This window comes from Chiloscyllium plagiosum, chromosome 4 (genome assembly GCF_004010195.1).
Source record: "Chiloscyllium plagiosum isolate BGI_BamShark_2017 chromosome 4, ASM401019v2, whole genome shotgun sequence".
Taxonomy (NCBI): Eukaryota; Metazoa; Chordata; class Chondrichthyes; order Orectolobiformes; family Hemiscylliidae; genus Chiloscyllium; species Chiloscyllium plagiosum.
In genome coordinates, this window is record NC_057713.1 from 80,902,829 (window position 1) to 80,929,405 (window position 26,577).

Consider the following 26,577-nt stretch of genomic DNA (forward strand, 5'->3'; position numbering starts at 1 on the left):
ATGGAGTTGGAGAGGTCCAGGAAGGGGAGGGAGGTGTCAGAGATGGTCCAGTTAAATTTAAGGTCAGGGTGGAATGTGTTGGTGAAGTTGATGAATTGCTCAACCTCCTCGCGGGAGCACGAGGTGGCGCCAATGCAGTCATCAATGTAGCGGAGGAAGAGGTGAGGAGTGGTGCCGGTGTAATTACGGAACATCGACTGTTCTACTTACCTACTACAATTTACTACAGCAGAATGAATTTTATACTGGAACATTGAATAAATTTAAGAAGATAATAGACAGATTTTAAATTAGTTTGAAGTGTTATGGGGAGTGGGCAGGAAAGTGGAGTTGAGGCTGAGATGGAATCAACCATGCCCAAATTGAATGCTTCAAAGAGCTGAACAGCCTGTTTCTGCTCCTGCTTCTTATGTTGATATATACAGAGATGAGGCCTGACACATTTTAAAACTAAGGCCTTATTTAGATTTCATTAGTATGTTAAGTGGAAGGAAATCTCACAGTTTGGAGAATCCACAAAATTACAGTATCCACTGCCATGCCATCCCACCAGGAGTTTTGCAATTAGTGGGAGAGAGGTCAGGAGTTCACTTTTAGCCAGCAGGGTCTTATGAATTATTTGGGGCTTTGGCAGCATTAGGTAGCCGTACTTGCTGCCTATTCAGAAAAGTAGCTGAAAATCGAAACCAGTGAAGGATTTTTGCCCAAAACGTCGATTTTCCTGCTCCTCAGATGCTGCCTGCCCTGCTATGCTTTTCCAGCACCACTCTCTAGACTCTAATCTTCAGCATCTGCAGTCCTCATTTTGCCTAAAAAATCAAAACCAATCAGGTACTGGCATGCCCAGGCTCCACATGATACCTTGGTTGATTTGCTTTGATGGATTTTCACCCAGTCGGTGGGAATGAAATCGTCCCTGAAACATTAATTTAGTTAGTCTTAAGTTACATTAAAATGCTAGAAAGTTTTATTTAAAAGAGGTTTCATGCTGTCAGATCCACCATACAGTTGTCATTTATAATTGTACATCCAAGCACTCTGTAGGAATTATAGTTTTGCAGGAGATGGGCAAAAATCAAAAGTCTTTAGATTCATCACTCTCTCTCTCACACACACACACACGTGTGGGATATAGGTGAATTAATGTTATTTCTGCAAATTATAAGTTCTGATACAGAGTAAATGAATTCACATTAGTCTGTGATTGTTTCTCAGCTAGGAGCTGAGTTAGCAAAAATGAGAACTACATAGAGGAAGTATGTTAGCATGAGACGTGATTACAGAACAATGGTAGAAATACAGGCACTAGATAAAATGCTGTGAAAAGAGGCCTTTATAAACAGTAGGTTTCCCACTTGTACAGAGACAATAAATTTCGAGAGTTTGTTGGATTTGATGTGCATTTGTCATTGTCCTACCTGGCATTAGACATTGCACCCACTTGCAAGTGTACAAATAAAACGGCACTACTAGTTCAGATTTTTGGTCTCGAACTGAAATTATTGAAGTGAGTGAGCTTTTGTTTCTCACACACATACATTGTCCCCACATGAGTGATAAGTTTAGGTTGACCACCTTCTTTACGCAGGATAGTTTCAGAAACTGAATGGAAAGAAGCTTCACCCAATGACTAATTTCCAATAAACTTGTCCATTTTAATTTAGTAAGAGAACCAAACTGGCAGCACGGATGGTTATGCATTACAGACGTAATATAGCTTGTGTAGCTATGAGGGCTTGTGGCTTGGGCCTCTGGTCTGTATGTTGGAGAGTTAACCATTTGTGTTCCTTATGGGAGTATGTGGCTTGCAGTGATTTCCCCTTACCCATGAGGGATTGCTGTCTGATCATGTTGTATTTTATATCTGAAAACTCTTTTATTTTACATTCTTGGACATAACATGGTTGTCTATAGTGCATCTCTTACATGCACAGACTGTTCCATCCTTTCTTCTCAGTCTCTGACACGACTGCTGATCTCACTGTTCCACCATGCTATGCATCACCATTTCATTATACTACAATATTTTCTCTGGGCCTTCTGGCTCCATCATCTAACATCCTCCACAACCTCTCCTTTAGAATGCCAGCTGTCTCTCGACTGCCCTGTGACAAGGTGACTTGCTGCAGTCAGGCTCCCCAGTGCCCCAGCTATTAAGCCTCAGTAAGTAATGACCAAGGGACGACCGCATAAAAAAACAAAATTGGGAAGAGATTATTTATGACTGCCAGTAGGGTATTAATTCGTGTGTATACCTTTCTGTAAAACAATAAAATAATAATCCTTTGAGAAATCTGTGTGTGTTGAGATTATTTTTACATCAGTTGATGATCCTGCAATGGCAGTGGACATGAACATTATGAATATGATATCAAAGTGAAAATGAATGGTATTCACCGGGCCTTAAAGAAAAATGTTGAAATGAAAATGACTGATATATTATAAAATAATGAACATTTGAACAAATAATTCTGGCCATCATCCATGGAAATAGGCATAACTAATTTGAATTCAAGCTGTTGTACGAGACTGTTTCCACAATGCTTACAACAGATACACTAATGTGACAATGTATTTTTCTGCTTCACTGAACATGACTACACAAGCATTTCAATCCAAATATCTGACAGAACCAGTGTCTGGAAACCTACAGCTACATAAAATATGGATAATTATAATTACACTACTAGCCAGAATTAAGAATCCCATAGTAAAAGATGGAAATATCATTTAAGATAAATCACATACAATGTTCTGTACATCTCTACACAGTTTTCTGGTTTTAAAGTTCCCCGACCTAACTGCCCTCCTATCCTCCATAATCATCCTCTTAAAAAAATTTACTTATCTATATTTATAGCTACACCTTTGACCTCAGCATTTAACATGACCCATTATGCCAATCATGGATAATGCCATCTCTAATAATTTTCTCATAACCCTCGCCATTCTCAATTCGCTTCCTCCTTCCTTACCTCCTTCTGCAATCTCCCCAGAAAACAACTATTCCCCAAGGTATTCTCAAAGGCATTTTCAAATAACCTGTGGGCCTCCAATCACCATGATGCTTGTACAGCTCCTGTTCAGTCACACCCTTGACTCCACATTTGATGTTCTTGCTCCCACTGAAAATCTTTACTCTCTCTGCCCCCAACTGTTATCCTTAATAAAGTCCTGTTCCTTAAGTCAACAAAACAAAGGCCTACATTTTTATTTAGTTGAAAGCATGGTTTTGGGAGAAACCCAATTGGGAGGTAAGGCCTTGGCACTGGACATTTTGATTCTCAGGAAGGATGGGAGACATGGGCTGTGAATATTGAAGCAGTACTGAAACTACTTCCGTGGAGTTAGGCTCGGTGAAAGGCCTGTCTCAGAGCTCTGGTATCTTACAACAATTGCACTGAGCTGATCCTCACTAGGTACAAACAGTAGTGCAGGTGGAGTTAAGGAAATACATAGGAGATTGACTGAAGCCTGAAACCTAACAATGAGAATGCAAGAAACGTGCAGAGAAGTATGAGGAGTAGACCAACTAGCATTAGGTGGTAGAGCTCATTAAACAGTTTTTGAATATTTTAACAGTAAGATTAAAGTCTGGTATATCTTTGCATACCATGTCTTTGTTTTAAATATTTAGTCTTTATATGTAATATATTGTATTAGAAAGTACATGCCTGAAAGCATGTCTTTTAATCAACCACTCTGTCTCAAATTCAAACTCATGGATATGGACATTAAAAACCACATGAATACAAAATGGCCACATCAACTGGCCACCTAATTTCCCTTCCTGGCCCCAGTGTTAACCAATCCCTCTTCTCATGTGTTGCCTACCTTCCTATCAAATCTACTGTTATCCCTCTGCCTGACACTCACTTCATCAAAGAAATAAAATCCACCTTTCACCTCTCCGTTGTTTCAGACTATCATCCTAACTCCATCCAGTCTTTATTCTGCAAAATGCTTGAATGTTTTGTTGCCTCTGGAACCCATGCCCATTTTTGTTGTAGCAGCTATACCTGAATATCTCTAGTCAGGCTTCCACTGCTGCATGCATAGTGGAGCACCTTATTAAACGAACAAGTGACATCTATAGTGCACAATCGTTGCTCATAGTTTTTATCTGGCCTTTGCTGTGGTTGACTATGACATTCTCCTTCAATGCCTTTTTTCTGTTATGCTCCTGGCTGGAACTGCCCTCGTTTAATTCCATCTTTATTTATCAAATCATAGGGAGAATCACCGACAATGGCTTCTTCTCTTTCTCCTGTAATAGTTTGTTGGGAACTCACCAAGGATCTGTCCACCAGGCTCTCCCATTTCTTATTCAACCCTCATCATATGAATAATGTGGGTTTCTTCTACACTGATGATGTCCATCATCTACATCACCATCACCTCTGCCAACCTTTCAACATGGGTGACGCTGCTGCACTGGTGTGCAGGGTTTGATGATCAGAGTTTCCCTCTAATTCAATATTAGGCGGAATATAGCCATTGTTTTTGAGTCCTGCCTTAAACTCCATTCCTGAGCCACAAACTCTATTTCTCACACTTTGAAATCTTGACATTCAATCTGACTCTTAGCTTTCAAACTAACAAATTTCATTAGCAAGACCACCTATTTGCATCAGTGCAACATTGCCCATCTCTGATCCTGTCTCAGTCTGAATGCTGAAAGCTTCAAATAAGATTGTAAGGGGAATTGACAGGACAGATGCAGAAAGAATGCTTTCCTTGTGGAAGAGTGTAGAACCAAGGGGTATAATCTCAGAATAAGGGGTCACACGTTTAAGACAGAGATGACGAGTTTTTTTTCCTCTCAAGGACAGTGAATCAGTGAAATTCTTTACCAAGGAGAGTTATTGATGCTGGGTTATTAATTATACTTAAGGCTGAGATAAACAGATTTTTAATCGATAAGGCAGGGAAGCAAAGGTGAGGATTTTCAGATAAGCCATGACTTCACTGAATGGCAGAGCAGACTTGATATGCAAAGTGAAAAAATGTGGCCCTGGAAAAGTGCAGCTGGTCAGGCAGCATCCGAGAAGCAGAACAGTCAATGTTTCAAGCATACGCTCTTCATCAGCAATGTGGTTGGGGGGGTGATGGTGATAAGTCGGAGCAGATAGGTGGGAAGGAAGATGGCTTCCTCCAATTGTTGGGTGGCTAGGATTTGGTGGTGGAGGCGGCCCGGGACTTGCATGTCCTTGGCGGAGTGGGAGAGGGAGTTGAAGTGGTCAATCACAGGGCGGTGGAGTTGTTTAGAACCACACGGGATCAATGTTGATTTCACCAGTTTCCTCATCTCCTCTCCCCCTACCTTATCCAAGATCCAATCCTCCAACTCAGCTCCGCCCTCTTGAACTGTCCCACCTATCCGCTCCACCCTCTGCTCTGACCTATCACCATCACCCCCCCACCTTCATCTACCTATTGCATTCCCTGCTACCTTCCCCTTCTCCTCCCCCACTATTTATCTCTCAGCCCCCTTGGACCCACCCCCATATTTATGCTCAAAACATCAACTCTCCTGCTCCTCAGATGCTGCCTGACCGGCTGTGCTTTTCCAGCACCACACATTTTGACTCTGATCTCCAGCATCTGCCGTCCTCACTTTCTCCCAGTTGATATGCAGAATGGCCTACGTCTAATCCTATGATTTATGGTCTTATCTTTCTTAAGTAAGGAAAGTAAAACTACAGGATGGGGGAGGGTGGTGTTGTAACGATGATATCACTGGGCCAGTAATCCAACATGGGTTGATGAGTGTACTGGGACAAGGGTTCATGTCACACCAGGACAGATGATATAATTTAAATTTAATAAAAATTTGTAATTAAAGTAAGAAAACTAGTTTAATAAGGATCATGCAGCCAATGTCAATTGTAAAAACCCATTTAGTTCACTAATGCCTTTAGGAAAGGAATTCTGCCATCTTCATTTGGTCTGGTCTACATGTGACGCCAGACTCTCAATAATGTCATTGCTTCTTAACTGCCTTCTGAAATGGCCTAACAAGGCACTCAGTTCAAGGGCAATAAAGGATGTGCAACAAATTGTACTGAATATATGGGTGTACTATACCGTTAAGAGAGTAAAAGCTAGCAGTGACATCACCAAGTGTTCTCAATAAGACACAATGTAACATGTGGATTCTATCAGAAGTTTGCTTCAACTTTAACAGTGTAGTGGCACCGTTAACTGATTTGCTGAAGAAGAACATAAAGTTTTAGTGGACAGAACCATGCCAGGAGGCATTCGACCGTTTGAAATCAATATTAACCACCAAACCAGTTTTAGCTACACCAAACTTTTCAAAACCTTTTAAAGTTGCCACCGATGCTAGTGACTTTGGAGTTGGAGCTGTACTCCTACAGGAAGGCGAGGATGGGATTGAACTGCCAGTTCGTTATTTTTCGAAGACCAACATCAACCAGAGGAAATACTCGGTGATCGAGAAAGAGCTATTGAGTTTGGTACTGGCCTTACAACATTTTAATGCGTGTGTCACGAACAATGTGTCAGAGATGGTGGGGTACACGGATCACAATCCTCTTAAAACGCTTTAAAGACAAGAATATGAGACTATTTCATTGGAGTCTTATGCTGCAGAGTTTTAAGTTTAAAATCGTACATGTTGCGGGTCAGAAGAATGTAATCACAGGTGCGTTATCGTGGATTTAACTGATAAAGTTAGATCAGATATATTTTATAAATATACATATATGGGAAGAAGTTAAGGTGAACTTACATTAAAGTTATCTGTAGGCTAGGGTAATGTGTTTAAAAAGTACAGAAAAATAATGATGCCATCTATTCATTAAGATGGTTCATTTTTTTCTCAAGGATGGAGATATTATGAAGGTATGGGTGTATTATACCCTTTAAGAGAATAAAAGCTAACAGTGACAAGTGTTCTCAATAAGACACAATGTAACAGGTGTCCAGCTATTGGGGTAGCTGATTGCCTGGAAATGACAAAACAGATTTGAATTAGACCAATCAGTTTAAATTATATACCAAAAAATACCAAATTCCAATCAAGCTTGAATTGAGTATATTGGCAATCTTAAAAGCCAATGATGCAATCCGATGTTTTGGGATATAAGACCAAGGAAAATTGAACAGTTGGGAGGAGAACTGCCACCAGATCAACAGCTGTAGACTGCTAGTCAGAACTCTGAGAGGTATCTGTCTAGAGAAGAAGTCTGCACAGAGAAAAACCTCAACACTGACCTGGAGAGACAATCTATCGAAGAAGATAAAGAGAAGATTCAATTACTGGTTGGTTTTAAAATTTGAATTTTCTATAAATCTTAATTAGGAATTTTATTGGACTAGTATTACAGAAGGGAAGGTAAAAGATAGGTTAGAGGAAGGAATTGTAAATAGTTGTTAGTTAGCTATTCTCTGTTATACTTAAGAAATAAAGTTGTTAATTTTTTTTTAAATAGTTCTTGGCTACTTGAATTTTTACAGATTACTGCATGGGATAAATCTTTTCTGTGTTGCTGGTTTTAAATTAAGCAGGAGGGTTTACCCTGTGTCGTAACAAAATGCTGCCCTAAATAGCAACGCCTATATCTCATGAATAAAGAAAAAAGTACTTTAGATGTCATCTCATCAAAATCTTGCATGTAGCATTGCTTCCCTATTTCTGCACTTCATTTCCCTTGTAGTAAAAGACATTCCAATTGACTTCCTCCTCACTTGCTGCACCTGCATGCTAACATTCTGTAATTCATGTTCCAGGGCACCCAGATCACTTTGTAAAATTATGAAATACCTGTGTACCAAATACTATGCTATTTTTCCATTCTTCCTGACAAAGTTGACATGTTCACATTTTATCACATTATACACCATCCAGCAGATTTTTGCCCACTGACTTAACCAATTGATACTTATATTAATGTACACCCGCCCCCCCCCACCGTACAGACACCTATTGTACTCTTCACTACTTAAACTCCTATTTTATGTAGTCAGCAAATTTAGCAATCACATATTCTGTTTCTTAACCAAGTCATTGATATAAATGTAAATATTTAAATGCCAAGTACAGTTCTCCATCACACTTCACTAGTTCAACTTACTAACATAAAACGGACCATTAAAGACTACCTTTCTCCTGTCAGCTAACCAGTCCTCTCTCCATGCTGGTATGTTATGTTCTAAATCATAAAATCCTTCTGGGCAAAATAATTCTAAGTGGTACCTAACCAAATGCCTTTGAAAATCCAAATAAGTTCAGCAAGATCGAAGCTATCATCCTCCCTTGCCAATGATTCAATCCCTCCTCTCTGGCCGTTCATTCATGACCAACAACACTGTGAAGCTGCATTCAAACTGGAATTGAGCTGCTTACTCTGCAACCCGTGTATCATTCTCACCTGCCTAACATTGATCATCCCACACAAATGTCCTAGTGCTTCTGCTGCTACAAACTGATTCCAGTGCTCTCCTGAATTATCTTCCTTTGTCCAAAATGTAACTACTCCAATATTGTCCTCCACCATTCCTTTATTCACAGAAGTCCTATGGCTTCCTATCTTTTATCATATTACATTTTGAATCCTGGTCTACATTTCAAGTTTCTCTATTGCCCTGTGGTATACTACTTCCACCAGTGAAGCTCTGTACTATTCCACCAGTACAATTTGGTATTCCTTGCATTCTCTGCTTCTTGCAGAAGTTGTAGCTGGCTGTGCAATACTCCCTGCAGCAATGTCCCTAATCTTCCCCCTCTCTATATCTTTGTCTCACTTTAAAAACCTTGTAAAGTCCTGATTTTATGTATCAACCACTGTTCTTAAACTCAATTTTTTCCATTCCTAACACCAGTACTTTGTAAACGGTCTGTTTTGTTTATTGAACGACTGTAAACATACAAGTAGATATTCATGGTGTACACAATGCTTTACATTTGAGGTTCAGAATGCTTTGTTAATAAACACGCTACAAAAACACAACTTTGAATCAGGTGGTTCAGTTACAAAAGAGATAATGAATGTCAAAAAATTATATGTGAATAAAAACATGGAAGCTATAGAGGTTTGAAGTCTTATAGTCTTGCCCATCTGGTAACTTGATTCCTTTTTCAAAAGTTTGCAGATTAACAAAGAAGTGTGGCCTTTTAGGATTTGTTCAATCTTCACCTGTCCCAGCAAATTATGCCTTAAATTAAATTTTGATATTGTAGAGTGGAAATTCTTTACAGCCCATTTTCGAAACAAACATTATGGCCGGGAGTTCAGAAATCAAAGAATGGATGGATGATCACCCAAATTTCGGCCACTTTTCCATCATTAACATCATCATCATTGTCACTAAATGTGGATGCCAATCATTAGAACGTAGTGACCTGCTTGTTCTCTGGAGGGGATCTTTAATAAGAAGCTGAAGTGCAGGAAGTAATCATGATCAAGGGAATATAAACAGGCACTGGTGATGGGTGGAGGATATTGTTAGAGTGTTCAGAAATGGATGAAGAGCACATTTTGGTCAACAGGACTGTTTATTGAGCTTTGATGGGGGCTGGTTAGCTCAGTTGACTGGATGGCTAGTTTACAATACCTTGTAAACCAACAGCATGGGTTTGATTCCTGAACCACCTGAGCTTCCTATAAAGAACTCTCCTTCTCAACCTCTCCCCTCAGGTTAAACCAGCAGCAGCTATTTCTCTCCAATGAGAGAGTAGCTCTTATGGTCTCATAAGACTACGGCGATTTTATCTTCACTGAATTTTGTACATCATTAGAGAGCAAGGAGATTCCAGCATAACCACCTTGGAGTACGTCCTTCTGAACAATCAATGTCACATAAGCCATCCTATTCATAACTTCCTCTCCTCCTTCCTGCCCTTTTTTATTCAATTCAGCCATATTGCAATAAGGGCGTCATATTATCTAGGTCAATCTGCTTGTTTACAAGTCAAACAGACCTTTAGTTGTTTCATAACAGATGGCAGGTTAGTTTCCTACATTTTCACCCACTCGTCTAGTATGCTATAAATGTCAGTGACATGACGATGGGAGGGAGAATGCTAGATACATGGCATACAATTGACCAAATTTCCTGGATTTACCCCCAAGTTCAGTCTTCTCAATGGGACTGCTTTTAATCCCAGTAGTGGCAACTGCAGAGTTCTGGAGCTTTTGGAACAATTTAGTAGCTGTCTGCAAGGTTCAGCCCTCAAGATTGGGACTTCTGTCTGACAGTTTCTCAACAGGACAGTGAGTGAGCAATGCTCCTCCCCCTCCAATCCCTCTCTCCTGCTGTAAAATTCAGCTCCCACTCTTGGTAATTATATTGCTAAAAAGTAGTTGTAAACTAACTTAAGTGGGATCAGAAAAACATCCAAACAGCCAGGGTTGACACAATGGGCATTTTGCTGTTCTGATTTTCTTATGCTACCTTAGTTAATGATAGGTCAATAAAAGTGAGAGGCAAAAATGAAATGTGATCCATTTTAGTCTGTGCACAATATTAACAATTTTTTTAAAAATGTGATTGAGGGTTAGCCAGTAGCAAAGCCAAGTAACTAAAATGGAGTGAATTCAACTCTGAATAAAGAGTCAATTGCCATGAATTAAATATACAAATGTTTAGGCGAGCACTAAACTAGAGTTGATTTATAATTAAATTCCAGTTAAACCTACCAATAGTGTATTTTACTTTCTTGCATTTGTACCTGATTTCAAGTATCACATGGACTGTATCTTTAGTGGATGGGTTGTCGTGGTGTTACACCACACTGTCACATATCAGAATTGTTGAGTTGCCATAGCCACTGATTTAGAATGGTCGTCCTAGTGTAGGAAGTTTTGGTGCCAATTTTAGTAACATTTGGTTAGTTTAACTTGAGATAAAGATCCTAACTTGAGACTGCCACCTCATCCCCTTTAATCGCAGTCATTATTTTTATTGTAATCATCATAAGTCAAAGTAATTTGCAAATATCAATCATAGTAAGACCCAGAATCAGAATCTATTTACAACTACAACTCTGGTATAAATTCCCAAGCTGGAATAAACCAGAACTTGGAGGAATCACAATTACAATGTATTTGTAGTGACATGCTCCACCAATGCAAAACATCCATTTGGGACCAGTGATAAACACTGACTTCATTAAAAAGAATATTTGTGCTTACAATCCTAGAAAATAATTATTTGACAAAGTAAAACCATTACGCATTTTTTTTAAAATGCAAGTTTTTGCCGCTGGCATTTTCTTCAAGTGAAATTTTGTGTTTTGACAGGACTGACAGAGATTTCAGCATCTAAAATATGATCATTTTTCTAAGAAAGAAAACCTTTCCACATCATTAACGTGTGCAAATGAATTACTGATCTCCTGTTAGTTGTTAAGTGCAAGTAGCAGTGCAGTGAAGGCTAATAAAATATTTAAAACACACAATTATTGATTAATATCAACTTGCAGGTTGACAACCTGTCACGATAGATTTGGCGACTAAAACAGCTAATGATTTGAAAGCAGCTAGAATAAGAATCCATCTGACAGACTCCTTGCTGCAAGAATGCATTTTAACTGACAATTTCCTCACCCAGAAATTCAGTGATTAGGAAATTCAAACTCCTAGATGCAAGGTAGAGAGAGTTGTTATTTTTGGAGTTGCTCTTTTGTCCAGCAAATATCATTCAGTTTGTAACATTACTAATATATTGGGAGGGTAACGTGATACAAGCTGAGGTAGCTTTTAGTCCAGATAAAGTGCATTCCTGGCAGGCTGTGCAACCAGCAGTGCAAGCATCAAAGTGAATTACTACAGGCCCAATCCAGATGATCCTTCCAACTAGTTGATAAAATGTGGAGCTGGAAAAACACAGCTGGTCAGACAACATCAGAGGAGCAGGAAAGTCGACATTTCGATTCAGGATCCTTCATCAGCTGCATCTTTTATATTGATACACAAAATAAAACTTGGACAGATTAGGGGCTAAATGCTGAAAATTAAATGTCCTTTGGATTTTAAATAAGTTATTAGATAGATCATGCAATGCTAAACTTAGAGGAAAATTGCTAATTAACTTCTTTACTCTTTCCTCAGCTTTCACGGCTGGCCAATTCACTCCCTCCTTCAAATGAGGAAGGATGTTTGGAACACAGGTATTCCTACAGTCCTTGACTTCACATTTGGGTACATACTACAAGTCTTGCTGGTTTGCCCTCTTCTCACAGAGAATACTTTCAAATTACAACAAATGCCCCATTCCAGTCATCCAGCAACCAAAGAAAAAAATTCCCAGGATAACAACTGAGGGCGAACTTGGTTAAATTTGAAATTGGTGGTCTCAGATTCAAGCCTCATTAAAAACCTTAGGCACATGATATATATAGGCTGAGACTCATTGTCACATATCTGCCTTCTAGATGAGGTGATAAACTAACAACCCCAATATTCAAGAAGATGTGAAAAATCCCATGGCATCTATTGAAGAGAAAGGAGTTCTGTTTACCAAAATATCTTCCAAAAAACACCAAAAACTATTTTATTGGCTTTTTTTTTTCATTTACTTTTGTGTGGTGGAGTACAATTGACCTAGATAAGGCTGCATTACAACACTTGAAGAAACTTTTAAAGTACAGGTGCACAAACCTTTATCTGAAATGGTCAGGACCAGCTGGTTTTCAGAATTCAGAATTTTTTGAATTTCAGAATAAGTGATAGTTTGATGGCGAAATTTTAAAAAATCTTACCGAAGGAGCAGACTCATTTCAGTTAGTCGGGGCTTGAGAGAGAATTGAGGCCTGCCAGTGCTGGGCCACGCCCTCCCACATCGCACCTGAGTGACACGCATCAAGTGGGTGTGGACTTGTGTTAACTGCTTGCACACCAAACAACCTTGTTAATGACAAAAAAACCTTCGGACTTCGGAGCTTTTCGGAGTTCGGGATTTCGAACAAAGGATTGTCTTCCTGTACTTTATTGGCTATAAAGTACTTTGGAAAATTCAAGTAATATTGAGGTGTAATTTTGGTGCAAACTCTTTCTAAACAAATTTGAATTTGCATTTTGGAGTTCCATCTGCTAATATTTTGAGGCTAAGTAAAAACAATGACTACAGATGCTGGACACCAGATTCTGGATTAGTAGTGCTGGATGAGCACAGCAGGAATGAAGGGCTTTTGCCCGAAACATAGATTTTACTGCTCCTCGGATGCTGCCTGAACTGCTATGCTCTTCCAGCACCACTAATCCAGAAATATTTTGAGGCTGGCTAGTTAGATGGCTCATATGCAGTTCAGAAGCACAGCAACAGCACAGAGTTCAAACCCCAGTCCAGCTGATGTAGGCTCAAGATCTGTCTTGCCACCCAATCTGTAGTAAAATCTATGACCCTATGGTATGATTCAGTCAACAATCACCAAGAGTCAGTCTTGGGGGACATAACCGAAGGTTATTGAGCCACTTCAATTAATGGGTTACTTAGAACTTTTACTATTTATTGCAACTTACAGCATTAGATTTCTCTCCGATTTTAGAATTTCATCATAGGTTTTGAGTTCTATTTTGCCTAATCTTGGCATTAGCTGTTGCCAGATATTTCAATTATCACAGAAAGGAATGCTGGTACTTTGTACAGAATGCTGTGTATCCCCTTGAGCTAATACTAACAATTGAGTTTATAGTCCTCTTATTGCCTTTCACAGTTATTCATTAGTCGGAGGAACACTCCCACTGTTTAGCTGACACCATAACAAAAGTGGTCCAGTGTGACATTGAAAAGTTCCTGACAGACTATAATGAAATATAGTTTTTCCACGGGGTGCAACTTCACACTGATCCCTCTCAATTTTATCACTTCACTCACAGAAATAAACCACAAGTTTGGAAGGCCGTTCACCGATCAAATTCTGCAAAGTCCAAGAGCTGACTTTTAAAACAAGTACACGTTCAATTAGTGTGTGCTTAATAAATCCATTTCTGTGCCGATGTAACAAGAGTCACTGTCCACATGACAACATCACAATCATCTACAACAACTTTAATCCCAAAATTGGCTAGGTTGCATTGATTTTGTTTTAAAATCAAATTAAAACTGAACCTTGAGCAAATTACTGCAGATGCTGGAATCTGTATTGAAAACAAGAAATGCTGGAGAACGCAGGAGGTAGGATCCATGGAGAGAGCAAGCTAACATTTCAAGTCTAGATGACTCTTCATCAGAGCTAAAGTGAAGTGTGGAGGGGACAGCATTGATGCTGTAGTTTGGGGGATGGGGTAAGGAAGTTGTAGGGTGCTGGTGGAGATAAGATGTTGATAGTTCAGATTATGTGATCAGAACATGTGAAAACTGAACCACCTCAATTCTGCTCCCTTCTGGTTTTAGTGGAAACAGGACAGAATCATGCTAATCCTTAACATAAATAGGCTATTTGACTCTCCAAGGCGCTACTCTGCCATTCAATCTGAATGTGGCTGATCTGTTTGTGTTCTGAATTCCATGCTTCCATCTATCCCCACTAACCTTTGGTTCCCTTCACTAGAAAGAATCTATCCACCTTAAAACATTCAATGACCTTGCCTACACCATCTTCTGAGGCAGAGAGTTCCTGAGTCGCATAACCCCCAGATTAAAAAAAAACTGCCTCATCTTTGTTCTGAAAGGACAACCCTTAATTTTAAAACCATACTCTCTAGATCTGGACTCACACATAAGTGGAAATAGCTTTACTTTCCACGTCCACCTTATCAAGACCATTCAGGGACTTAACAGCTTCAGTCAAATTACCCCTTGTGTTGGTGATCAAATTCCTTGGGAAAACATTTTGCTGGATCAAAACTCCTCCCTAATAGCATTGTGGGTCAACCTACAGCAGTGGATTGCAGCAGTTCAAGAAGGCAGCTCACCATCACCTTCTCAGGGCAACCAGGGACAAGCAATAAATGCTGGCCAGCCATGCCAACAACCCACAAATGAATGGAAAAAAAATGTGGTTTCCAATTTGCCAATCCATAAGATACCACCCGTATTCCAAATGCTTTCCCCTGTTAATATGGGTGCCAAAATGCATTTTCAACAACATTGCATATGTTTGCATGCATACAGGATTAAATTACTGTTTTTACATGAAGGGATGTCCGTTCCAATTTCTTCACTGGTTTTGCTGGTGAGAAATACTACCTTGAAAAGCTGTTCAGCCCATGCTCCAGTGCTATCCAAAGGACCATGAAGACATCTAAGTCATAGTCCCATTGTGTGCATCTTAGCCAGACTAGATGAAAGGGAACATTTCTGCATCCCTTTCATTCTCTGGTTTGAAATACTTCAGAGGCTAGTTGTGAAGGGGTTAAAATTTATGTCACATCTTTACCATAATCTCTCACAGCACCAAACACAATGCCACAGTGAATGTCATCCTGCTAATCTAAGCAGCGCACCCCAGAGAAGTCATGGGTGCAGTATAACATCTTCTTTCTCTCTTTTCAAAATGCAGATGCAACAGCTATGTGTTTTACATTATAAGCAATTATCTTTGCAGTAATAATGCTTTGATGTAAAGATGATGATATTTTCATTGAGAAAAATTCCATTGAGTTGTCAATCCTATCACTTGATTTGAGCTAAGGAAGAACTGAAAGCAGATGCATCTATCATTTAAAGTAGGAAAGGTCATAGTTATAGGGAATTAAATTTGATCAGTAATATGATACATATTTGTTTATTTATATGCTTTACTGTCTACAAGAATAATGTGCAATGAAAATATATACATCGATCAGGTCACACAACAAATATGTATTTCTGTTTGAACTACTCTTTGGATCAACATTATTGTATACTATTTACCGAGGCTCCATTGACCTGCGACCTGCACAACCTAACAGCAGCAGATGAAGGGGAACAAGTCTCTCTAAGCTGTACAAGAATAAAGAAAATAATCAATTCCCATGGTGCTGCTGTTCACATGACCTTGAAGACAATGGTGACGTTTATATCTTATTTATGTTTGCAGAGGATAAGCTGGCACTGTAAAGCTCACCTTTATCAATATTTTTTATATATTTCTATTGTGTTAAGTGTGAAATGAATTTTTCTCTGCAGTCTAATAAATAGAGCAATATTAATCCCTCACTGGGCAAATACACCCAGTGTAGGAACCGAATGTTTTCCCAGCTAAAAGCAAGCCTTCTCTGGGAGTTACCTGCTTCAAATTTGATTCAGTAATCATCAAAGAGCTGAATGTTTGTAACCCATGGCAAATCATAGCCCAAACATAGTAACAAATCATTGCAGATGCTGGAATCTGCACTGAAATCAACAAATGCTGAAGATCACAGCAGATCGGACAGCATCCATGGAGAGAGAGCAAGCTAATGTTTCAAATCTAGATGACTCTTCATCAGAGCCCAAACAAAGATGTCTAATAGGTAAGCAGACTTCGAGTGCAATATTTTAATGTGTTTTTCAAAGGACACTGAAGTATGTGCGGGTTTGAATTGTGCACTTGCTTATTCATTGTAGAAACCTTTTTGTTTGTTCAGGTAAAAGCAAGATTTCTTTGGGATTTACTTGCTTCAACTTTGCGTCGATGATCACCAAGGCTATCGCTTATTTTGCTAAGTTTCTTACAACCAGCTGAAAGAGGAGAAAATATTTAGGCCTGGATTTTGAGCAGGAAACTGCTATTCCAAATGCACAGATGAGGACCTTAAAAGTGCATGACACAAGATGAGAATCACAGTCTCTTTCTGAAGACTCATGTTGAGATTTTGGAATTTTGGCCAGTACGAGGGCCGCACTCTCAATGATGAACACTGATGGGCATTTCCTAGAGGCTACCACTTCCTGGCAAATGCTGAAAAAGCATGCTCATTGGGAAGAAGTTATCAGTCAGCCCATGGAGAGTAAATAACTTCCAGAAATGGCACTGAAGGCTTGCCTTGACACCAGCAGATTTAACTGGGTTGGAGATCTGAGGGCCTGAATCGGTATAGGATGGAGTTTAAAAATAGAGAGGTTTTGCTGCAGTAGCATATGGTGCTGGTGAGGCCACACCCGAGTACTGTGTACAGTTTTGGTCTCAGATTTGGGATCAGCTTTAGGACTGATTTGAGGAAGAACTTCTTCACCCAAAGGGTTGTGAATCTGTGGAATTCCCTCCCCAGTGAAGCAGTCAAGGCTACCTCGCTGAGTGTTTTTAAGACAAAGATAGATAGATTTTTTGAACAGTAAAGGATTTAAGGGTTATGGTGAGCGTGCAGGTAAGTGGAACAGAGTTCTTGAAAAGATCAGCCATGATCTTACTGAATGGTGGTAAGGGCTCAACAGGCCAGATGGCCTACTCTTGCTCCTATTTTATATGTTCTTATGAAGCTGTTCATTAAATCCCAAACTGTGTAAAATCATAGACAACTGCTTAGAAATAATTGTTAGGTGTCCACTCAAAGACCTGAATTGATAAGTATGTGGTACACATTATTACAGAGACTGTCAGAGGACATTGTCCTAGATTTAACCTCCTCAAGATCCTGAGTTAACCTCCCTTCCAGTCCTGGTGGCATTATCACAGTGAGCAATATTTACAACACCCAGCCAGTATGAACCCCTTTCAGACCTTTGCAATGATTGATACTGAAAATGTATGGAAATGATGGAGAGAGAAAAAGAAGTAAGGGAGAGAAGGCTGATACGTGAGAGTGAAGAAGGCATAAGAAGAAGGAAATGAAGAAAATAGAGAAAAGGCTAAATAGCTTGAAATGAGAGATGAAGATTGCTAGCCTGAATAGAGGGTGATGAAAAATACCAGTTCAAACTGGGTCAAAGAGAAAAAGAGTGCCTGGCTGAATTCATGGAGCAAAGGGAAAGTAAATCAACTCATTGTAAAGAATGGGGAGCCTGTGTGCATGAGAACAATGATATTTCTTATAGACAGGTAATGAAGGTACTGCAGGTGAAGTTCCAGGAGATCATCTGTAAATCTAAATCATACTGTTAACAACTTACTAATGTGAAGTGTAGAAGAATTCAAATTTATTCACAATGTTTCATCCTTAATAATTCAACATTTCCTGGGAAAACATTTCCCAATCATGACTGAAGGTCCATGCCAGCTGATAGCACCTCCCCCAGCCATCACCATCCCCCCCCCCACCCAAACTTTGCAATCCCAACCTCCAGTTCAGCAGTGTCCAACCCAAACTATTTTCATGGTGCAGTCGGACTGACGTCAGGGCCACTACTCTTGTATTCATAATTAAAACCAATTACACAACTGTAACAATAAAAACCTTCAGAGATGAATACATTAAAACCTTTGAAACTGTCTGAAGAGATGACCAGGCTGTCAATTAATAGGTCAGCCAATTGTTCAGCTTTTTCAAAGGCTCGAACTATGGTGGACAGTCAATGTAAAACTCATAGTTCATGGTCCAAATAATACATTAAAATCGGAAACTCAATATTGTTGAATTCAGAAAAGCACTTTAATCACAATCTAATGCAACTTTTAACTTCAAAAGGTTTCTGATTCCAAGGATAAGCTTCTCCATAGTTCACACCCCTTCCTGACCTGATGTGAAAGATGTCTATCTAGAAGCCTTCGTGAGCTGCCTGAGTCCATGAAAATTACAGGGGATCTGAAAGCAACACCTCCACAATGCACAATCCTCACCCTTAACCCACTCTCTTGAAAATAGCAGGGGAGGGGAATGGTGTCAGGATTCCTGAAATCAGAACTTCCCTTCCTTTACTTCCTCACTTAATGTCAGTCTGACCTTTGTCATAGAGTCATAGAGACGTACAGCATGGAAACAGACACTTCAGTCCAACCCATCCATGCCGACCAGATATCCCAACCCAATCTAGTCCCACCTGCCAGCACGTGGCCTGTATTCCTTCAAACCCTTCCTATTCATATACCCATACAGATGCCTTTTAAACATTGCAATTGTACTAGCCTCCATCATTTCCTCTGGCAGCTCATTCCATACACATACCACCCTCTGCGTGAAAACATTGCCCCTTAGGTCTCTTTTATATCTTTCCCCTCTCACCCTAAACCTATACCCACTAGTTCTGGGCTCACCGACCCCAGGAAAAAGACTTTGTCTATTTACCATATCCATGCTCCTCATGATTATATAAACTCTATAAGGTCACCCCTCAGCCTCCGACACTCCAGGGAAAACAGCCCTAGACTATTCAGCCTCTCCCTATAGCTCAAATCCTCCAACCCTGGTAACATCCTTGTAAATCTTTTCTGAAACCTTAGGTCTCTTTGTTCAGCAAAACTCCCCAAGACTTTACCATGAAGTGTATATGTCCTGCTAAAATTTGCTGTCCCAAAATGCAGCACCTCGCATTTATCTGAATTAAACTCCATCTGCCACTTTTCAGCCCATTGGCCCATCTGATCAAGATCCCATTGTATTCTGAGGTAACCTTCTCCACTATCCACTACACCTCCAATTTTGGTGTCATCTGCAAACTTATTAACTATATCTCTTATGATCATATCTGAATCATTTATATAAATGATGAAAAGCAGTGCACCCAGCACCGATCCTTGTGGCACTCCACTGGTCACAGGCCTCCAGTCTGAAAAACACCCTCCACTACCACCCTCTGTCTTCTACCTTTGAGCCAGTTCTATATCCAAATGGATAGTTCTCCCTGTATTCTATGAGATCTAACCTTGCTAAACAGTCTCCCATGGGAACCTTGCTGAATGCCTTACTGAAGTCTATATAGATCACATCTACCGCTCTGCCCTCACTAATTATCTTTGTTACTTCTTCAAGAAACCCAATCAAGTTTATGAGACATGGTTTCCCATGGACAAAGCCATGTTGACTATCCCTAATCAGTCCTTGCTTTTCCAAATACATGTGAATCCTGTCCCTCAGGATTCCCTCCAACAACTTGCCCACCACTGAGGTCAGGCTCATAGGTCTATAGTTCCTTGACTTGCCTTTACCACCTTTCTTAAATCATGATACCACATCAGCCAACCTCCAGTCTTCCAGCACCTTATCTGTGACTATTATTGATATAAATATCTCAGCAAGAGGCCCAGCAATCACTTCCCTAGCTTCCCACAGAGTTCTAGGATCAGGAGAACAAAATCAGGTTCTCATTCACATCAAATATAATGAAAGAACCTTATCTAGAATTGTAGCGTCAGATTATGAAAGCTATATAATTGCTCATTGTCAAGTGTCAAATACTTATGTAAGGAGATGGAGGTGGGGAGTTTTGAAGCTGTCAGATTTTGAAGAAATCAGTACTATTTACTTTTACAGTTAGCATGTACAAAAACATATTACCAGTCAACCACTACATGCCACTGCCAGGACCCAAGGAAAAGTTGTTTGACCAGGGCTGGATTGTGCCTCTTGGGGAGAGCAAAAAGTACAAAACAATTAATACCAAACCAACTTTAATAGGAATAATTGCATAACAGTTAAACGACTGATAACTCCAATCCCTCACCCAACTCTTTCAGTCCCATGAAAGGAGAGTTGTGGAAAATATCATGAACCCATAGTCTGTCAAACAATAGCTCATTTAATGCCTGAAGAGTAATTATACTAATTTAAAATGAACAAAAATGAAGTAGCCGACTAAGGGTCTTAATAGTTATTGGTTTATACTTTAGTGCAAACGCTGGCAGTTTTCCCTCAGAATCTGAAAGTGAAAATATTTTGTGGTGCATTCATTTAAATAATTATTCCACTTGTATTGATCAGCAAGTAATTAATGTAACCCATAACACAATCTTCTGGAATCAGCAGCAATATTAGGCAGGGTTATTAGTAGGCAATTTTCTATTATTGATTGGCTCCTACGTATCACGCATCTGAGGAAAAGGTCATGGAACAATCAGCATTTAACCAGCAAGATTTTACGTGAAAATTTCATCAAAAACAGAAAGAGTAGTACATTGTATAGAACTGACTTTCAAAGATGGCATACTTAAACTATTTCAAATTATTCCATCTCAATTTCAAGCCATTATGGCCTAGTAGTTTGAAGTCAGGGGAAGAAATTGGACAATTATACTTGGTATCAAAATCCATGGGCTGAACCTTACCTCTTTTTGGCAAAGTGTCACTTTTGTAGAGTTTCTTACAGGATTTCCAGCCATAAAACCAAGCGAGTTCTCTTGCCTTGTGCTCCCAAACTCACCTCATTTACTCTCCACCCAGCCTCCTACCCCTCCGATGTCCCTTTTGCCCACTTCTAGTTCCATCTAAGCATGCACCCTACATGGAAGGATTCTCCACTCATGAGAAGACTAGTTTCTCTGTTGCCCTGCACCATATATATAAGGTGTTGGATGAGCACTGGCATTCCAGTGTTGCCCTCTTGATAATGGAGAACAGGAAACTGATGCTGCGATTTTCCAACAGGGAGCTGGAAGTCCTGGTGGACAGGATGATACAAAGATGGAAATGTGTTGCTGGAAATTCCAGTGTTGCCCTCTTGATAATGGAGAACAGGAAACTGATGCTGCGATTTTCCAACAGGGAGCTGGAAGTCCTGGTGGACAGGATGATACAAAGGCATGGATTCCTCTTCCCAGATGATTGGCTAATGAGGCCATGACACCAGACCCTGGTCTGAGGTCACCATTGTAGGGTGTACAAAGTTGAAAATCACACAACACCAGATTATAGTCCAACAGGTTTAATCAGAAGCACACTAGCTTTCGGAGCACCGCTCCTTCATCAGAGGACACAATTGTAAGGCACAGAATTTATAGCAAATTTCCAGTGGCAACAATAGTGATAAAAAGGGAACTAAAGAGAGCAGGTAGGTGTGACCATTTAACATAGTATAAACCCTTTGAGCGCACAGCAGGGGGTAAAGATGGAGTGTTTACATTTGGTGTAAGCCATTTAACTGAACAGACAAATTTCAAATACCAATCTGAATGGGTCAGTTTCAAGTGTTTTTCAATGAATTGATAACTGCACCCTATAAATGTGAGACATATCAATGAACTGCCAATTGCATTCCGGAAATGTGAAACCCTTTAATGTATTGATACATGTATCCTGAAAATGTTGATCATATTAATGAGCTGTGTGTTATGGTATGGTATAAGAAAGCCACTTCCACTCAGTGCTGTAGCTTCAGCTCAGAAATTTGCAATAGCAAATTCTCTGAATAAAGACAACTGAAGGCCATTTTACCGTTTCTGTCTCTCACTCTGGTTCACGGTCTAAAAAAGGAATGTCAACACCATCCGGTCGTCCAGAGGAATAGCCAATCCTCTCCATCAGGGTAAGTGCTACACCCTTCTCTGTTCTACTGCACCCACCTCCCACCAAGGGTCATGCTCTTTCTATTGCTTGCAACATCTTCCCTCACTCATTTTCATTTCCCCAAACCTTCCTCACTCATGTAACCTGTCTACATGTCTCTGAAACCTTCACCTTGAGAATTAATTCTTTGTGTGGCACCTTATCGGATTCTACATCAATTGGCTCTGCTTTATCTGAGCCATTAGTTAGATCCCCAAAAACCTCGATTAAATTTGTCAAACATTGTCATAAGATAACCAGTAAATACTGAACACGCTGACAAACAAGGCAACACTTCACCAACTGTACTTGGAGAAGTCTTTGACTTATAAATGAAGTCATTTAACAGTCATTTAAATGTTAATCACTGTTTATATTTAACTGTATCAGATGTGGAAACAAAGTTATGCAATGGGAACCATAAATCAGCTATGAGCCTCTCCACATGATCACCTTAAAACGCACTTGCAGAAAGCATTAAAACCGGTCCTCTGAGAAATAGCCTGAGCCACAAAGTTGTTCAGCAGGTGGTGCAACGTTTTCCCACCAGATGTACAGACTACTGTAAATATGGATGTATTCAGATAGCTGTTAGCTTCCTTCTGGATTTGATCTTTTGTTTTTTGTGTGATTCCTTATGTCACAGCCCTTCCGCAACAGAGTTTAGATTTCCAGGAAGGTACATAACCTTCTAGAGGAAAAGTGCAGTAAGTATACTCTAAGCTCGTTCATGTTTAGTATTTTAATAAACCAGGATAATTTCCCGTCATCAGCATAAATTCTACCCTTCCCCAACTACCTTCAGTTCTGACAAAGAGTCACTGGACCCAAAACATTAACTCTGTTCTCTTTTTACAGATGGTGCCAGGACTGCTGACTTTGTGCAACACCCACTGTTTTTGTTCCAGATTTCCAGCATCTGCAGTTCTGTGTGTTTATTTTTGTTTAGTTTAATTTCCAGGCATTCTTGAATATACTTTCTCTCCTCCAGTTGCTCAATGACATATTACAAATTCTGCCATTTTAATCTAAACGTCTGAAGTTTTCACTGCATAAGAACCATGCCATTCTTACCTTATTCTTCTCAAACAGCTCACACTGCATTGCTTTGAAATCTGAATCGATGATGTTTGTGTTATGTTCACTCCTCTTTGCCAGCAGTTTCTCCATATCTTCAATCTGGACTTTTAACTTTTTGTTATCCCTCTCCAGACTCAGTTTCTCTGTTTCTAATCGTTCTCGTTTCCCCCACTCAGCAGTGTTCTCAGCCTGAAGTCTTTCTAGCTGTAAAGAAAGCAGATCCAAACAGTTAGTCACTAAGAGCATACTAAGAAAGCTAAGAAATCAAATTTTCAACAGAAACAGCTCTGCTTCCTCAGCTAAAACGTTGACTTGTATTTGTTATCTTAGTCCAATTTTTCACTTGCAACACAACTGTTTTTGAGATGGAGTTCAATAAATGTCGCTAACTCTTTGGCATTTCACCCAATGTTCATTTTTCAAGTTTAACTCTAGACAGCATGGGTCAACATGTTATTTAACCATGGAGGCACTTGCTAGGCTTGACACTGACCACATTCCTGATTGTAGCAGCAGAATGAAGCTGACCAAAGGTCCAGAGATCAATCAGACACATACGGGCAGGTAATCTTCACAACAAACAAGGTTTATTCAAACCAAGGAAGGGTGTCTTTTAAGTGTAGCAAAGAACAAAACAACAGAAAGGACTACTTTTCAGTATATACCATCTCACTCTCTGCTGCTATCTTTCCCAAATGGCTTTCAAACATGCTGTTGGGGTTGCCATTCCTGATTGATCTAACATTAGAATAGTATTTACAAGGAGTGTCACTTATAGATGTTGCTACTCAGATGGATTTGGGTGTCCTTGTGCAAAGAACACCACAAGTTAGCATTTCCAGATTTTGTAAAGCTATACTATCTTTCTTCAGAAATTCTGATATTATATACAATTATTTAAAGCTGTACCGTTATCACAGATATAGAGCTCTCCAAAGCCTATGACTCATATTTCATCCCTCTCTTATCCCATGACAACACTTAATGCATCTTGTAACATGAGGCAATTAACATCAATCAGGAACAGAATCCCAGACTGGAAGTGGGCAATACAGCTCATTATCATTCCACTCTTACGATCCAGCTGTTAGCTGTCATTTCAGCATGATCTAGGAATCAAGAGACGGCTATGATTCTATATAGAACTGTCAATGATTAAAGAAGAAACCTGAATGCCATGCAATTAACCATGAGAACTAAGTCACTACATCTCACATTTAAACAAAACACTATAGCAATGAGAAAGGAAGAAACAAAGTTCAGTACTGTTAACGCTATAGCTCATAAAGGCTGGGAACTATGAACTCAATTTTATTTTTCACGTCTCCACACGAGATTCCTTATCTTAAAAAATCATGAATGTTTGCATTTTCTTGGGACCAATCCAAAATGTATGTCACAGTCCTCTGAAATTGACTTAACTTTTCCTTATATTTTCCTTCCAACTCCTCTTGGAAGATTCATGCAAATCTGTTCATTAGGCTTTTGGCGACAAAATCTTCTACCTTTTCTTTCCATTCCTCATGAAAGTAGATGCTTCAGTAACTTGTCTGGGTTTCTGGCAGATACCCAACTGCATTGGCCTAGCTTCCCAGCTAACTCTGCTGACTGCTTATTACCACAAGGCTGTGTGAGGCTCACTGTAGATTTCTTTAGAAGCTGCAAGCCTTTTTTCCCCTCACAAAATCCAAACTAAGATACAGCTCCATCTGTATTCCACATGGTTAATAATGAAGTTCTTTTTTTGCTTAAATTGCAGACTTTAACTTTAATATCATGTTGGCTTGCAAAATCTAATGAAATTCAGTCTTCACCAAGCAAAGTTGTAGGTCTTTCTTTTTGTTCACAAACTGAACTGTCTGCTTTTGTTAGCAAACATGAATGGATAGTATTAAATAAAATAACCTTGTAACCAAGGTTCCAGCCTAAATTACGATATCTGTGATAATGGCATTCTTTGTGATGATTCAACTAGAAATGAAATCCAATTATTTATCTTCAACATAGTTCTTTGATTCTGCAATTCATATGACTAAACTATTTCACTAATGGAGTGTACAATCGTTTCTTCAGACTCCCTAGCTCAAATTACAAGCACAGAGATCAACTGTTGACAATGCAAGACAAATACAAGCCACCTTTTAAATACAACAAGTTCCAAATCAATTTATATTGCATTTATTTCAGGATTGTTTATCAGTTTCATAATCAGAAGTCCTTATTTCCTACAGCTAAAACTTAAATTCATAAATCTAATACTCCAAAGCATATGAGTAATCAACTAGATATTGACAACAAGTGGTTGGCCATAAGACTATAAGAACATGGAGCAAGTCAGCCCCTCGCCCCTGTTTCACCATTTAATTAGATTCTGGATGATCTCATCTTGGTTTCAATACCATTTTCCTGCCTACTCCCCATAACCCTTCAGCCCATTACTAAGGAAAAATCTGTCTCTCTCTTCCTCAGCACCATTTCCTACCTACTCCCCATAACCAGTTAGCCCATTACTCAGTAAAAACCTGTCTATCTCTTAGAGTCATAGAGATATGCAGTATGGAAACAGACCCTTCAGTCCAACCTGTCCATGCCGACCAGATATCCCAACCCAATCTAGTCCCACCTGCCAGCACCTGGCCCATATCCCTCCAAACCCTTCCTATTCATATACCCATCCAAATGCCTCTTAAATGTTGCAATTGTAACAGCCTCTACCACATCCTCTGGCAGCTCATTCCATACACATACCACCCTCTGTGTGAAAACATTGCCCCTTAGGTCTCTTTTATATCTTTACCCCCTCACCCCAAACCTATGCCCTCTAGTTCTGGACTCTCAGACACCAGGGAAAAGACGTTGTCTATTTATCTATCCATGCCCCTCATAATTTTGTAAATCTCTATAAGGTCACCCCTCAGCCTCCAACGCTCCAGGAAAACAGACCCAGCCTGTTCAGCCTCTCCCTATAGCTCAAATCTTCCAACCCTGGCAACATCCTTGTAAATCTTTTCTGAACCCTTTCAAGTTTCACAACATCTTTCCAATAGGAAGGAGACCAGAATTGCACACAATATTCCAACAGTGGCCTAACCAATGTCCTGTACAGCCACAACATGACCTCCCAATGCCTGTACTCAATACTCTGACCAATAAAGGAAAGCATACCAAACGCCTTCTTCACTATCCTATCTACCTGTGACTCCACTTTCAAGGA

The 26,577-nt window shown here is 39.6% G+C and overlaps 1 protein-coding gene across 4 annotated transcripts in view; it reads right to left on the reverse strand.

The window, feature by feature from the left end:
- LOC122549141 (coiled-coil domain-containing protein 102A-like) overlaps positions 1-26,577 on the reverse strand; it is a 564,343-nt gene that overhangs the window by 291,633 nt on the left and 246,133 nt on the right. For all 4 annotated transcript variants that reach the window (XM_043688474.1, XM_043688477.1, XM_043688476.1 and 1 more), the window contains one exon: positions 23,358-23,567. In XM_043688474.1, the coding sequence (XP_043544409.1) occupies positions 23,358-23,567 (210 nt within the window). The remainder of the gene's footprint in view (positions 1-23,357; positions 23,568-26,577) is intronic.